Source organism: Vidua macroura, chromosome 3 (genome assembly GCF_024509145.1).
Source record: "Vidua macroura isolate BioBank_ID:100142 chromosome 3, ASM2450914v1, whole genome shotgun sequence".
NCBI lineage: Eukaryota > Metazoa > Chordata > Aves > Passeriformes > Viduidae > Vidua > Vidua macroura.
This window is the reverse complement of record NC_071573.1, coordinates 49,692,577-49,709,560: the sequence shown is the minus strand read 5'-3', so window position 1 is coordinate 49,709,560 and position 16,984 is coordinate 49,692,577. Positions and strand designations below refer to the sequence as shown.

Sequence of the window (16,984 nt, the reverse complement as noted above, 5' to 3'; positions counted from 1 at the left end):
TCGGGGCTTTGCCCGCGGTTGCCTTAGTAACTAATATGTATTTTCTCCTGCTTTCATGTGTGTGTCCCTTGCTGTATTACAGTTTTGCCCCCTACACATGAAAAAGTTAATCTAAACTGTAGAGTGCTTTTTTTCTTCCTCTCTTCACTGACCTTTAAATGACATTTCTCGTGGCTGGCAGGGCTCGCTCTCTCTTTTTACTCACATTATGGATGGAGAAAATAAATGTCTAAACTGAGAAAGATGCCTTCAGGTAATCAGAACGCAAAGAAAGAAGCACTTGTCACTCTGCTTTCAGGGCTGGGGCCACTGGGGCTGGGCTAGGGCTCTTCTCCGACAAGCTGCCTACCTCCTGAAACTTTTAAAACTTCCTGGGGGCAGAGGGGGTGTGTGTGCTGGCTGGAGATGTGGGATATAGCCACCTTGGCTTGAAATGCAGATGCAAAAAGGGTTGTAGAAACTCAACATATGTGAGTATGGATGATCGTATGCCAAGGCAAATAAATACATGATTTAATCCCTCTTGAAACTTCTTGTTGAGCATCTTATTGAACCACATTGCTCTGGGCTTTTGAGAAAGCAGTCATCTCTAACTGTGCAGAGTTGCTTTATCGAGCTCAGGTTTGACATCGATTTCCTGGTTAGCCCATTTTATCCCCTCTTTCTATGCCACCAGGTTAAAAGTCACTAGGATGACGGCTGTCCTGGCACCTTCAAGAGTGATGCTGTGACGCTTCGCTGTGATGGTATTTGGAGCAACCTGGCCATCATCAGGGAGAAGCAGATGCCATTTCCTACATGTCCTTAAACCATGTGCAGGCAAGGGGAGCCCATGAAATTCGTAACCTGGGTCTGGATGACATCGTGCAACAAAATGATTGGTGTGCTGCTGGTCTTTTTCCCTGCTCTGCTCCTGGAGATGGACGTGCTGCCCAAGAGTGGTGGTTGGAAGGTTCTTCTCTCTGCAGCCTCCTCACAACGGTCGGTGGCTCGGATGGATGGGGATGTCATCATCGGGGCCCTCTTCTCTGTCCATCACCAGCCACCAGCCGAGAAAGTGCCGGAGAGGAAGTGCGGGGAAATCAGGGAGCAATACGGCATCCAGAGAGTCGAAGCCATGTTTCACACTTTGGATAAAATTAATGCAGACCCGGTCCTGCTACCTAACATCACCCTGGGCAGTGAGATCCGAGACTCCTGCTGGCACTCGTCCGTGGCCCTGGAGCAGAGCATTGAGTTCATACGGGACTCTCTCATCTCCATCAGGGACGACAGGGACGGAGGCACCCGCTGCATTTCCGACTCGCAGACTCAGCCCCAGACCAGAGTGAAAAAGCCCATTGCGGGGGTCATCGGCCCCGGCTCCAGCTCAGTTGCTATCCAAGTCCAAAATCTGCTCCAGCTCTTCGACATCCCCCAGATTGCCTACTCTGCCACCAGCATCGACCTGAGCGACAAAACGCTGTACAAGTACTTCCTCAGGGTGGTCCCCTCCGACACGCTGCAGGCCAGGGCCATGCTTGACATCGTCAAGCGTTACAACTGGACCTACGTCTCCGCCGTGCACACGGAAGGTGGGTATGGGGCAGCCCCCGCCTTCCCGGGCCGGCCCCTGCGGGGCTGCGCCCTCCGCGGCGGCTCCGGCAAGGACGCGCCTGTGCCGGGTCACCCGCCGGACCCGGGCGGGGGGTGTGGCTCCTCCCCGGGAGAGCGCCGGCCGCTGCCACCCGCGGGGACCGTGAGATGAACGTGGAGAAGCGGGGGGGGGAGGGGGGGGGCGCGGTGCGGGAGTGCCGTTCCGGGGGGCGGAGGGGCCCCTCCGGCTGCGAGCACCGGGAGCGGGGCTCGGCGGCGCAGGAACGCCCGCAAGGGATCCGGCGTCTCCCCGGCGGTCCCGGCGCTGTCCCCATTCCCACACAGAGTGGTTCGCGTGTTTGTAAATAAAAGTTAACTGCTGCGATGTGAGGAGCTGGATGTGGGGCGGGCAGCTGCTCCCCTCCGGCTGGGCCGGGGCAGGTCCGTGGGGCTGATGTGCTCGGTTGCTGCTATCGCTGGGAGTTTGACAAAACGGGATCAGGGCTCGTCAGGGACACCCGGATTAGCTGCTGGCTTTACTGCGTGTGAACTGATTTCCTGGGTCTGCGAAGAGTGAGGAAAGAAACCTGAAAATCCCTCCCCTGTCCCGGTAGTCCCTGCAAAACCTGGTGCCCTGGGAAAGGGCGGGCAGAGTCTCACGTGTCTTGTCTGCAGCTTGAGCAATAGTCAAAGCTATCGCTCTGCACAATCTGTTCATAGTCAACAGGTCTTCTTAATTTTAAATATCAAAAGAAAAATAGCAGTAATAACGTTATTTTAAAGAGGAGACATTGTTTTATAGCCAGGCTAGATGGACCAACATAAATTGCAGCAGTAATTGCATTTGATAGAAAATAAACTTGTGATATATTATTGTGATATTTCTGTAGTCCAGTTGTAGTCCTCAAAATGGGATTTCAAAGTATAAAATTGCAAATCTGACCACGTTATTGCTATAGCTTTGCAACTATTCTGTTTATCTGAGTGCATCTCTTGTATGGATTTGATTTATGATTCCCTGTGCTTACTGAGCTGACTCCACACCTTTCATTCTCACAGAGATGACTAAGTAAAATGAGGTAAGAACATATATTGTGATTAAAAAAAAAAAAAAAAAAAGAATCTCCAGGAAGGGTTACATATTTGCAACATTTTGAAAGGAACTGGGTTGATCTGGACACCAAAACCAGAAAATGCTGCGATATGAGGGGGCTGGGGGACAAGTGAGAGCATGAAACAATGACCTGACATTTGCAGTTCATTTATGCCCTGGTCAGATGAGAAAATGAGCTGCTAGCAAGACTCCAACATGAGCTATTAAGATTTTCTATTGTTGACAGATATGATTAGATCTTGTGGAAGGCCAGGATGACAAATAAACATGAAAGGGGTAAATTCTTTGTTGATCTAAATAGCCATCTTTCCCTTCAAGGCACTCTGAGGTGCTCTGCTAACTCACTGTGCCTGAAGAGTTGCCTCAGGGGACTGGCTGCCTCTCTGCCCCACTCATGTTACCTCTTTTGGGAAAGACAACACCCTCTGAAGGTTCATTAAAAAAAAATTCATTATAAGCAGCAACTTCAGTCATTGCTTTTGAGAAATTTTAATTAGATACCTATTTTTATGAATGTTACTGACTGATGAAAAATAATTGTTGCAAGATATTTTTAGACTTCTGAAGTGATACTTTTGAAAATAGGGGTACCCCACAGGGCAACACTCCTCTTAGGAAAAGTCAAAACAATTTCACAGATCATGCAGCTTGAGAGTCAGATTTGCTTTTTTGTTATTAATCTGTGTCTGTCATTCCTTTATTGTTAAATTAAAGCAAAAAAAGTCACTGAAATTATGTAACAAGCTTCAGCTTTTGCATTTCTTTCCAGAAAGACAAGTTATTGACCCCACCCAAATGCTGTTGGGTAAATTCCAAAGACTTTTTTTTCCTCCTATTTAAAGTGAAGTTAGTATTCATTAAAATTGGTGTAAATTGTTGCATTTCTGTTGCTTCAAATCCTGTGCATTCACTGCGTTGTTAAAGGTGAAATCATTCCTGGCAGACAACACGAAGCCACTCTGAATAATAGTCTGAGCAGAGCTGTCCATCCATGCTATGTTTGGAAATACGGGGATAAAGTGTAGTCAGAAACATTCCTCCTCCACAATTACTCATAGGCCTCTACACAGTCTTTATGGTGGGCTGCAAAATGTGCTGGGAGGAATTCTAGGGCATCACTGGTTGGAGAATCTCTTCAGCAGAGACTGTGAGGAAGGGGCATGCTTCTAGGAAATGCACAGGTTGACACTGTGAAGAAGCCCCTTCCATGATCCAGTTTGGCCCCCTTTCCAGAGCAGAAAATCTGTTTTCTTCCTACCTGACCTCTGGTTCTCATGGGCATGGACAATGCTCGGCTCTTGTAGGCGCCCAGCCACAAGGGGATGCAGTGGGATCACTGAGCTGACTGACCGCCTGTGCCAGTGAGCCACACTCTGCAGTCCTCACTGACCCAGGGCAGAGTCGTGGAAACTGCCCAGACAGATGAGCCCTTTCCCAGCCTGAACCATGCAGCTCCTCTGCTCCTGCAGCCTAACTGAAGTTGACTGAATGCCGAAACCAATACCTGGGTACACAATTATAACTTTAATGATAATCAGAAATAAATTGCACATAATTTCTTGCCCAAGTTTCTTAACATGAAGCCCATACATGCCGTAAGAATGAACATAAAGAGGTCATTCATATAGGATGATGTCTTTAAGTTGTTTGCATTTGACATGGAAATTTATTCTTCATGTGCCAATATGATAATTAATTAGTGATGATGACTTTTAACTACACTCAGTCTCCACACTCTGGTACACGAAGCTGCATGGAGATGTGCCAGACCTGTTGGGTTTTTTTACACGGTGTTTTATTAAGAAGTATAAACATTATCTGGGTAAAACCTTCTCAGTCAATAAAATCTGTTTTCAAAGGTCCACATAAACACATTGCTCCTTTTAGAATAAAATTTACATATAAAACTCCACATTAAAGAAGAAAGAAAGGGGTTTAGTTATTTTATTATGTACCTCAGTTGAGCATAGTTGCCCATCATGAGAGTCAATTTTTTCCCAGAGTGGGCAACAGTCATTAAATGCTTTAACAAATCTGTGCATCTGACAGTGTAAGGCTGTATGACCATATAGTAATTGCAAAGCATTTTCAAGGCTATTATTTTTTTAAGTTTTCTTCAAAGATAATTCAGTGTTGGAGTTCTTGGCATGTCTATATCTCAGATTTTAGGCTTGAAAGTCATTCTTATCTTGAAATGCACATAAGTGGATGCTGAACTTTGAGCCAAAGCTTCCTATGGAAATCAAAGGCATCAAAAAGCACATGGGTTAAAATTGGGCACAATCCTTAGTGTGATAAGGGCAGAAGGGACACTTACCATGGGTAACTTTCCAAGTAAGATATTCTGGTCTTTAGCAAGATAACCTCAGGGTCAGGTATTCTCAACTTAGGCCAGGCAGCCACTGGTGTTTTGGTAACACTGTGAAGAATTACAGGGGACACTTTCTCCCTTTCCTGGGGAAGAGTCCCCAGGCTACCTCCAGAACAAGACAAGACACAGCAAGCACCACTGCTGTGCTACTTTCATGCTGAAGGCAGAGAAAATGACTTTCTGGGGTTGCCACCAGAAAATGCAGAGTGGTTATGAGATCGCTGTAGGTTATACTGACTTCCAAAACCCACAACACATCTGCACCCTGGCTAGTGATCAGCGTGAAGGCTCCACCAAATCCCTCACTTTTACCTGTTCCTCTTGTACATGGTGTAGGAGAGATGATGGTGTAAGTAGTCCTTTTATCACCTCATCTTCTTCAGTACCCCACTTCTGAATAAGCTAATAGAAATACTTAGCACCTGTACCTGGATTCCATTTCAATTATTGCCTACCTGTTAACCTTATAAAATGTATGTGAGCATTCATTTGAATGCTGTTTGTAATTTATGGACCATGCTTACGCTTTATTGTACAAATACCCCTTTATAAACAAGATTTCCATTTCAACAGATTAACATGCAGACTTTGCAGAAGCAACTTTGGAAATGGAATGATTAAGATAATTGCACCAAATTTGTACTGTTTAGAAATTAATTCTAGAGAACAGTGAGATGTTTCTGGACTTGATTAAATTTTGTCAGATTTGTATTGCCAGGCTGTTCCTTTTTCTTGAGTATAAGGCTTAAAATGAACCATGATGAAGCAGATGGCACAATTGTAAAGACTTTCAGATCAAAGTGGATGGTAAGTATATTATCTTCACAATGATTTTTCATAACCTGACTGCTGCACACTATCCAGTGTACATGGATAACCATAAACATGGTTATATGTGTTGGAAAGAGGATGGAAAGGAGCATGTCCTGTACTTTATTGCAAATTTCACAAGAAGTAAGTTCATTCAGTAGAACCCACTAAAGTAGCTTTAGATATGCTGGAAGATAACACTTCTGTTTAAAGATAAGTGGGGCTATATTGATCAAATAGCTCAAAGGAATGATTTTCATAAAATTGTGTTTAATTTCTCAAAGGTGTTTCTGACAATGTTTTATTATTAATTCTATGGTGTCACTCAATGATTAATACTTTTTGATAAAATTATTGTCAGACAACAAAATAAGGAATTCCAGTTCAAATGTTTGGAATTCTAGAGAGTGCAAATGTTTCTATAGATACCAACAATTACAAAAATTGTCTTATTAGGAGCATTAGGTTAGGCTCATGTAGTGGTATGAATTGTGCTGTGTGCTCATAAATGCATATTTCAATCTACTTTGTTTTGTGCTTAACTTGTTTCACTAATCATCTTCAGAGGCTTTGTGACACCAAAAAAAAAAAAAAAAGGAAAGGCATATATCCCAAGGAAAACAGAAATTAGCTTCAAAACGAGTATCCCTACATTGTATGGGTCCCATTAATTGTACTAATTAGAAGGTGCTTGGAGAATAATTTTCATAGATTAACACTGGAAAAATTATGGTTGGTAACAAACACTGTAGCGATCAAGAAAGATTCCTTCTTGAAAATATATTTCCTTGCATTACTCCTAAATTCACAAATAGTATAGCTTTTCAACTACACAACTGGCAGCTGCATGAGTTATATCAGCTCAAAAGGTTCATCAAACTCCTGTGCCTGCCTTCTCAGCAATATTGCTAGAGTTCATATTTATCAGTCAGCACAATGTGTTCATTTGTGCTTTATTTTTTTCTACATTATGTCCTTGCTATCAGTTTTTTATGTCCTACAATCCTTGTTAACTCCTGCAGGCTTCTTGTCTCACTGAAGACATTTTAAAATGTTAAATGACCTTAGCTTTCTCAAAAAGCTACGTCCAAATGCCTCTAAAATATACCTTTGAACCTTAGGTTCATAACATGGAGGTGCTTGCACTGAGGTTTCTTAGACAGAAAAAAAAGCTAAAAATATGAAGTAAAATGGAGTAAAATAATATAACTAAAGCAGTGTCACCCACTGAGAAAGATTCTTTAGGGGCCTGATATATCTGGTAACTGTAGTGAGAGACCAGAAGCATTGCACCTGCCACATGCAGCCCAGAAAAATGCTGATCAAAGCCATTACTAACTGGGGCTCCCTGACCCATGCGAAGCAACACAGGGATTTCAGTTTATCTTCTGGGTGGCAGGAGTGCTTGCTGCATAAGCCACTGTCACAGATGGCAGTAATTAACACATGTGCCTGCAGCCTGAACTGGAGGGCCAGGAATCGATTGGACATGATTGCACCTGAAATTACTGTACTTTCACCTGTGGGTGTCTAAAGAATGCTAAGAGTTATCACCAGAGATGGTTGGAGAGAGGTGTGTAAAGGACAAATGCCATCCAGTGGGCAACCAGCTCAGGTTTGCAGTCTAATTTTTCAATAGTGTTTTCTCAAACACTATTATTACTGTAATTACTATTAATGTACATCTTAAAGAACAATTTCTAAATCTGGTTTGCCACCAGAAAGTTGGCTGTTGAGAAAGAGGCTGAATATGAAAAGAAACAAGAGCAGGACAGAGCACATCTCTACAGTTCCAGTGTGTAGAAAGTTCTCAAGCCCTAGGGCTTACCAGCCACCAACTAATATTTCCTTTAGGAGTTTGTCCAATCCATTTTGTATCATATATACTTTGGTCTCTAGAATCACAGAATGGTTAAGGTTGGAACAGAGCACTGGAAGTCATCTAATCTGACCTCCCTGCTCAAGTAGGGTCCACTAAAGCATGTTACTCATGATTTTGTCCAAATGGCTTTTGTATATCTCCTGGGGAGGAGATTCCACAATCTTTCTGGTCAGCCTGTTCCAGTGCTCAGTAACACTCACAGTAAAGAAGTTCTCCCTCAATCTTATAAATTAATTGTATCTTGTATGACGAAATGTTTCCTTAAAACTATTCTTTGATAACTGCATTACCTTCAGAAGTTCATACAAAACTATTCATCATTTGTTAATCCTGATCATTATTCTGTACTTCTAATTCCAATATGAAATGTGGGCAAGCAGAGCTACATTCAGTATTCAGGGTGGGGGTACACCATAGTTAAACTCCCTTGTCAGGTAACAATTTCAGAATTGCTCTCAGACCTTTCCTGATAAACTTCCAGTTGTCCATTACTTTTTTAATTACCACCATGCACTGAATGAATGTAGTCAGAAAATACCTTAAAATTACCACAAAATCTTCTTCATAAATGGCAAGGCTTACTTCAGAGGCCAATATTGTGCACAGGGTTATCCTTGTGTGTTACCCTTATTTTATTAGCACAAATTTTATTTCCTACATTTTGGTTCCTATCTGTTAACCAATTATTAATCCAGGACCTTCTGTTGTATCCTGTGTTACCTCTATTTCTGTCAGAGACTTTAATAAGAGACCTCATCAAAAGCTTTCTTATATCCTAAGTACTCTATAGTATTACTCATATGATTACCTCCTCCAAAAAAGAAGTCTATTTAGCTTCTGAGATATGTGGGGGTTTTTCTGAAAAGTTATGTTAATTTTTTCCTGATATGACATATTTATTTATTTGTACCTTAATACTGTTTTGTCATTGTTCCTACCACTTAGCTTTGTGAAGAAATATCTGAAGTCTGCAGAAATATCATGTCTGTTTTTCATTGGATTACCGTCTATGCCTCTCTACTCTCCATAAATTCATTTAAAAATGAAAACTGATATGTGAGAAGATAAAATTGCTTTTTCTACTTTACTGCTTGCTTTTGTGCTAAGGCCCCTGTAACTGGTATTAATACCACAATAGAAAGTCAGCTGGTATTGGAAATCTGTTGAAGGCCACCTTATGAATTTGGATTTGTTCTAAAATACGTTCTATTGACACTCGGAGACAAAGGTTCACTTCTATCCTACATAAGGAATGACCATTGTGGGAGAACTCTCCTATCTGCCTTTGCTGGCAGTGCAGACTGAGGGAATTAATTTAACTTTTCTGTTGTGGTTTTATCTTCCCTGAGTGCTTTCTTTATATAATTGGCTATCATTGAATATCAGGCTAGTTTCCCATTTCTTGAATATTTGAAGAATGGTAGGTTATTAGATTCTATGCCTTTATGTCTCAGAATTGTTTCATCTTGATTTTTTCTGGTTTTGTATTTCAATTGTCAAGGTAAACTCTTTTTTCTTTCCCTCATTAGGACACAACTTAGACTTTTCAAAGTATTTGTTTTAATTTTATTTATTTTGTTTTGTTTGTTTTAATAGCATTAGGAAATTTACTTTTTTGCTTTATCATGCCAGCTTTTATAATCCTTTTAGAACTTTGGCTCTGACTATTCCTAACTAGTTTTTATGTAATTTTTTAGTATTTCACTCTTTTGGCTACTCCTTTTAATGTCCTTGAAAATAGCTTTCTCATCTTGATATAATTTATTTTGCTTTGAATTAAACATTACTTTAACTGATTTTTTTATTTCACATGTAGCTCTTTTCTGTCAAAATATCACTAAAGTATAGTCACAATTGCAGACCACTTTTTGGATAGTTAGGTCTTAACAATTTGTATATGGCTTAAGACTAAATCAAGAGTTGCTTCTTCTTTTGTGAGTTCAATGAGCAAATGAGTAACACAAGAAACACATGAAAAAGAAATCAATGCACAGTATGTAAGGCTTACCTTCATTTTCCATAATCTAACCTACAGTCTGGCACTGCTACCTACAGAGCCAGAGTGTCTTAACAGCATTTTGTGACATGGGCATTGTGCATCACAAGCAGTTTCCTCATTTGCTGAGCCACTGCCTAAGTGGCTTGTGTCTACCAAAACCCAGTGTGATTTGTTCAAACAATTTCCATTCATAATCTCTCTTGAATATTTTTATAAACAAATGAATTTCTTAAAGGATATTTGAATTATATTAACAGCCATCAATGATTTATAAGTCCCCTGAAAATTTGACAGTATTATTTTAAGCATGGGCATTTGGCAGTTCTGGCAGACAAAGCAGAGAAAATCATGTCCTGTGCTGGTGCAGAGAGCAAGTGTAGCAATGAGGCACCTATCAAATGCTCATTGAAGTTAATTGGTGACTCCTGTGGACTCCAGTGGATCCTGAATGGAGCTCAGCATAGCCATCAGATGTTGTCTTTTCAGGTTATTGAGCTGACAATACTCAGAAAGCTGTAAAAATCTGCAGGGGTTGTGAATTCCACATCTAGGTGTATGACATAGTTAATTGGGAGTAGTGTAAAATTGTGTGAAAACAAAACTGTGTTTGTTGAATTTGCATAGATATTAAAGGATATTGAGATACATAACTTTTTCCTTCCAAGTAGAAGGAGGCTGAATCTAGTTCTTCCCATTCAAACTGCTCAGTGAATTTAACACTTGCTTCTCTTTGTAAAATGTTTGAGGAACAAGCCTTCATTTTCTTAAATGTAGTGGTTTCACCAGCAACATTCATCCTTATTAATCTGTGGATACAGATGGGTTTGCACAAGCCAGTAATTTCCCAGACATTTATTCAAACAAAACCCATTCTGGAAAACAGCAATAAGAGCCAGACATGAATATTGCTCGAATGACAACTATTGGGAATGTGAATAAGTGTTCATAAATACTCTCTTAAAATGTTTGGCCACGCTCCATTGAACATTGAATATCTTTTCCTAGGTGGAGTAGAATATAAAAGATAAATTTGCAATTAATTGCCAGGAAGTGAGAAAACCTTTGAAGACTGTTTTTAAGCCTTTCTTACCCATGTGGTGTTGTGGAAAGGCTTCAGCAAATAGAAATTTCACATGTAGAAGTTCATGCTGGATATTGAAATTAGTGATCCTCCTAATGAGAATGTATTTCCCTAACTGCAAGTTCCACAAGAGTAGATTTCAGTCTCTTGCCAAAACAGCAAATATGTGAAATTGAATATTGGTAGCACTGTTAAGAAATGCTGTGTTATGATCACTGGGAAACTGTAGGATTATTTGAGAGACTGGAAAGAAAAAATCCTATTGAACTATTCATAAAGGGTTACAGTGGCAGGCTGACAGTATTCTTTTGGAGGATTCCCTTATTTTCCAGGCCATATTTCCTGGGAGGATAAACCCATTCAGCATTGGATTAAAAACTCTACAGCTGTCAGCTATATGAAGCAAAATGCTGAGCTGGGACAGCTGCTCCACTGGAACAAAAGTGTCGAAGATTTTGAGAAGGCAGAATGAGCCAGACAGCAGCCCCGACAGTCGCCCTGGCAGACTGGGTGTCACTTAGTCTTTTCTTGTTCCCTTACACCCTCAAGGCACTACAATTGTGGCTCTCAGGTATCACTGCATTTCCAGTTAAATAGGCTTAACCTTCCCCTTTCAGGTGGATACCTGCACAACTCAAACCATTCTTTGTCCCCTGTCAAGTTAGACCAGGACACCATCATCTGACAGCTCAGTCTGGGCATACTAAGTGACATGATGTCAGTGTGTGTCACCTAGAGGCAGAATTCCTTCCCTCCCACATAGTGCCAACCTGGAAATGTCGTTACGACAGGAAGGTTCTCCAGGAGTTCCTTATGGATTTGTCACCAAACTCGGAAAGAGATAAACAATACTCTATTAAACATATGCCCCTAACCACGCCCTAGTCATATCCCTCAATGCTGGCATTCTGAAAAAGGGTAGAATAAGGATGTAGTAAAAGTGGCATTGAGACTGTGCTGTGAAGTTAAGTGAGTCAACAAATATTGATTTCAATATATTATAGAGCAGCCAAAAATGGACAGTATTGAGTTATACCAAAAATCCAAACATAAAAGACAAATGAGCTATGCCAGACAGCTCTGGCTACCAAGACAGCAACCCTCAGAATAATAGTAAGATGGTGATGCAGACTTCAGCTGACAAAAACCTGTAATTAAATTAAAACAAATCAGTGTGATGCTATGAAGAATTGCTCTTCTCAAACAAACCTGATTTTATTCCCTGATGAAAATGCACTTGGTAGTTACAGATTGAAAGTGCAGATCAAGTATCTTAGATTTCTTTTCAGGCACTGAATCAGTATTACAGAATATTTTTATTGAAAAAGCACCGTGCAATGTCAGAAAAACAGATGCCCCATAAATTTAAGCTCAGCACACTGATCTCAGCAAGTCAAGGGTGACCATCAAATAGAGCTTACATAGGAGAATTGTGTCCTTGAAAGAAGTCCTAATACACTTTATGATTATAGAGGAATTATGTATAAAAAATTCCCAACCCAAAAGCTAATGTCATCCTTGAGAAAGTGGGAACTTCACCTAAATCTAAGGATTATTACTTTTAATTTTGGTATTTGTTCAGTTCTGTTGTCAACTTTTAAAAATCAATATTAAAATACTGAAAAGAGACAGAGATAAAACTCTGAATGATTTGAGGGCTGGAAAAATTGCTTAATAGCAGAAATCCAAACCAGCTTAATCTGTCTGGTTTTTTTTAAAGGAGGTTTTTTTTATGTGTCAAAAATGCTTCCTTTCCTCTAAGCAAACAAAGGCCCTGGGAACTACAGGGCTCTGCATCCTAATGGTTAAATGCCAAACAAGCACAGATTGCTGGTAAGCCAACAAATTCCAATTAGAAAAAGACTAATGTTTTCACTTGTGCTGGTGATTAATCACTGAGATAAATGACTGAGGAAAGTTCAAACTTTTGATGTTTATCAAAATTAGCTGCAGATATTCCAGAACAGTTTTATTTGAAATGCATGTCACTGGACACAGCACAGCTGGATCTGGAGCAAATGTATGGGCTGGAATTTGATAGGTGCTAGTAGACAGGTAATAACAGCTGACAATTCTTTTCTCATTAAATCTTGTTCATTTGTGAACAGTTTTAGTTATGTAAGGAGGTGAGAAAAATGTTTTATGTGAAGAATATCTTAATTTTTTTTTTTTTATTCAGCTGCTTAGGAACATCCAAAGTATACTGTGCTGTGGATACTGATTGTAGAGGAAGAGAAACTCAGGACAAAATAATCCCATCAGTCAAATTAAGCCCACTGTTTCAGTTTACATGCGGTATTTTAAGTCAGTATTTGTCCTCTCATCAGCAATTGGTTCCTGTAATGCATTTTGCCCTTAGAGTACAGAACCCCAGTTCCTACTGGTTTTGTTTGCTTGGGGGAAATTTCCATTTGCATGTGGAATTTATATTTCACTTATTCTCTTACTTGTGACACAGATGTTGGCCCCTTTGACTGAAGAAAACTGCAAGTTTTCTAAAAAGATGCAATGACATTTTCCAGAGGTCTCACCAATTAGAATACTGCTTTGTACCTAAAATGATTTAATTCATGTGACAGCCCATGCAAAGTAAATGAATTGAAAAACACTATGAAAGAAAGCTAGAACTTGATAGCTAGGTTAATTAACATTCTTACCTAGCAGTTTTTCTAGAAATTAATTCAGTGCTGAATTTCTGATTATCTGTTTTAATTTTATAATATGGACATCAATATCTTCTGGTTGTTTCAGATCCCAACGAACATATCATAACACAATGCCTTCATGCAATGAACATCTTAGTGTTCTTTTACAAGACAACTTAAGAGTATAGCCATATTTGTAAAATCATTTGTCCTTGTCACATCATGTACTTCTGACTTTTCTACTGAGTCCAAATATATGTGAAATAATGCATTCCACCTTTGGCACAGAAGTGTTGTTGTCTGTGAAGTGAGAAACAGGAATGCACTGGTACCATGAATATCCAGAGTCACATAACTGCTTTTTATAGCTCATATCCTGAGGACACATGAATAATAACATTGTCTTCAAATTTCTGGTAAAACATCTGTATTCACAACTATGGTTTGACTGTAATGAAGTCAATAGGAGCTATTGACTGAAATTTAGCCATGATGATAACTGTGTGATGATCCTGTAAGGTGCAGAATGCTCTTGCTTGATCCCAAATGGCAAGTGAATGCTATCTTAACTTCAGGCACTTGGATTATGGAGGGCAAGAACTAACCACACACTTAGACAATACAGTTTCTGGGAGTAGATTGGAATCACAGCAGTGCCCAGTGCCTTACAAGATGAGGCTGGTTGTGCTTATCTCACATTAAAGACAGGCTTTCTACTGATAAAGCAGACATTTATAAGCCTTGTAAGGGACTCTGCAGTGGGTTAGTCTAGGGGAAAACCAAAGAGCCTTAGAACTGTGCATATCAAGGGATTATTAAAATTGATGAGTGGGTTAAATGAAGACAGGCTGCAACCCACTGGAGAAAAAAGGCAGGATTTTGCATGTGCTGTTTTGAAGAGACAAGAAAAGTTAGTTGCTGCTGCCTTTCTTAATTTAAAGTGAAGTGCTGAAAAAACTGATTAGGTTTGCTTTCTAATTTCTAATTATTTTCTAATTTTATGAATAGAAGATCAAGGTAAGTAGGCAGCTAACTGAACGTTGAAACTTAATTGTATTTACCCATGTAAAAGCTATGATTTATTTTTAAGTATTTTGTTTGTTTTGCTTTAATTACTCATTTGTTATACGGGATTACACTATGGTAAATGTCACCTGGATTTTTTTCCTCTCTCCATTATAATGAATAATCTTAGAGTGTTAATTTGTATGTGCTTAAATTCTCAAGCTTAGGCAGCTCTTTCATCATAATACATGAGGAAAATAACACACAAAGCAGAAAAAGAAAGAAACTACTTCTGTGTCTCAGCCACACAAAGATTTTTGATGTAAAAGGCTAATGGCTCTTTTGGTGTTGCCCGGCTTCTTCTACTTCTAGAAACTTTAACTCCCAAGGGTGCTATTTAAATTGTCTAGCCTCCAACAAATGCTAATTTAAAATTTGGAACACACAATGTTTTGTGAAACAGAAATTAAAAAAATACACAGATCATATTTAGAATAGGCCCTATCTGTGCTGCATTTCTTAGTAGGCAGGTTTCATTTTCTAACAGCAGCATGCAGAAGGTGACTGGAAGCAACCATGAAAGGGCACTAGGCTGCCTTGTTTTGGGGGGAAATTTGTTGATATGATAGGATTTTTGTTGAATCATTTGCTTTTGCTGAATCAGCACTTTAGAGAAAAGAAAATATCCTATAAGAATCTTCTAATTGTGTCTGCCTCCGACTCCAGGTCTCATCATCCCATCCCATAATAATCATAGCCAATACCTTTCTGTATGTTGCCTCCTAGTCTTTCCTACAACTCCCTCTCCCAGGCTTATATCTCAGAATCTATACTGATACTTAGAACAATCTCTAAAAAGCTCAGTTGGCTTTTTATTGCTTTCCAAAGGTAGTGCCTTCTGGAAAAGCACACAAGTACTGCAAAATCACTCATCTCCAGTGCTGTTCTTTTCATGTTTTTAACATAATCCACCAGATTTCTGTAGCTTGGAAAACAAGGCATAAGCATCTCTGAACCACACAGAATGTATGATCATACCCTCAGTCAAAAGCAAGTGCATTTTCTCTAGACTGAAAAAACTAAATGCCTGAGCTGACCTGCAAGCTTAATTTTCAGACAGGCTACGAATTTGAAAAAAAGCTATGTAGTCATTACAATTAAATCATAATTGGCTTTTTCCTCCTCTGGATTATTTTAGTATAAGAATAAAATTAACTTTCAATTTGATGTTATTGATGTCCATTGAAGATTTACCACTGATTTCTGTAGGAAGAAGTTTGGTTTTGATTATTATACAATTTCAAGGCAAATATACATGCATATAAGCAAACTTTACATGTATATGAGAAAAGAGGGTTATAAAACATGGAACCTGAGGGAAAGCCTGTACATCTTACAAATAGAAACAATATTTCTTCAGTGTGCCTTACTTTTGTGTAGGAAGATTTCAGGGATACATTCTAAAAGTGTTAATCTCGATAAAGAATTGCTCCATGGTAATGTGAATTTGAATTTAAATCTCGGGGTAACTTTATGCTGCTACTAATGATCTTTGTGGTGACAAAGTCCATTGTTACTTAGAATAAGGGGAAAATGGTTTTCTCTATACTGTAGTCAGGAGCACCAATAGGAAAAGCATGCATTTTAATAAAAAGTGGGACAGGGTAGAGCATACCTGCAAGCACAGATGCTTTACCCTTAATTTCTGCAACTTTGATTTTACTCAGAGCATTTAAGTTCTGTATGTAGCAAGAAGTTCTGCTCACTGCCAATTAGGAGTAGACCCAGTAGAAAAAAGGGATCTAAATATGTGTCACAGTAAAATGAAGAGAACACAACAAAACAAGAAATGTTTTCCCTTTGCTGAATGTGCCTTGAAATGGTGATTGTTTGCACCTTGGCTTTAGAGATAAGTGATTCATTCATGCATTTATTATGTACAATTGCTTAGGACAACTGAAATTATTTCAACATTAAGAAAATGTTTTATCCTGGGGTACTCTTAAGAGCTAAGAAAGGACACATGATAGGGGCTCTTATTATAAATGTTATCTCACTGACTACACTAACTGAAGAGGTTATGGATCAACTTTTCCCTGAGAAGAGGAGAATATCATGTTTTGAAGCATTACTGTCAAATGTGACACTGCTGTATTTTGCAAGAACTCTTAATGTGTTTGTTATTCCCTGTGGAGGGTTACCCTGACCAGCAGCCAACACAGCTGCTCACTCATTCCTCCCCACTCTGTACTGAGGGGACAAAGAGAGAAAAATAGGTAAAACAAGAGTGAATCCAAACAGCTGAAAATCCAAATCACGGCCCATACAAACTGCTATGAGGAAAGTTCACTCCATTGCAGCCAGATCCAGTAGAATCCAGCTCAAGAAGCACCTTATTCAGTGATTAAGCCACTCTTCTATGTGAAAGATGTATTATCTTGCTCTCTCAGGTTGAAATTGAAGCTATATTGTTCACTTTTCTGATGAGTGCTCTAAAGGCTG

At 39.6% G+C, this 16,984-nt stretch overlaps 1 protein-coding gene across 1 annotated transcript in view; it reads left to right on the top strand.

The window, feature by feature from the left end:
• The first annotated feature begins 791 nt into the window (after positions 1-791).
• Positions 792-16,984, top strand: part of GRM1 (glutamate metabotropic receptor 1) — a 179,472-nt gene continuing 163,279 nt past the window's right edge. The window contains exon 1 of the mRNA XM_053974124.1: positions 792-1,574. Within this exon, the coding sequence (XP_053830099.1) occupies positions 812-1,574 (763 nt within the window). The 5' untranslated portion in view covers positions 792-811. The remainder of the gene's footprint in view (positions 1,575-16,984) is intronic.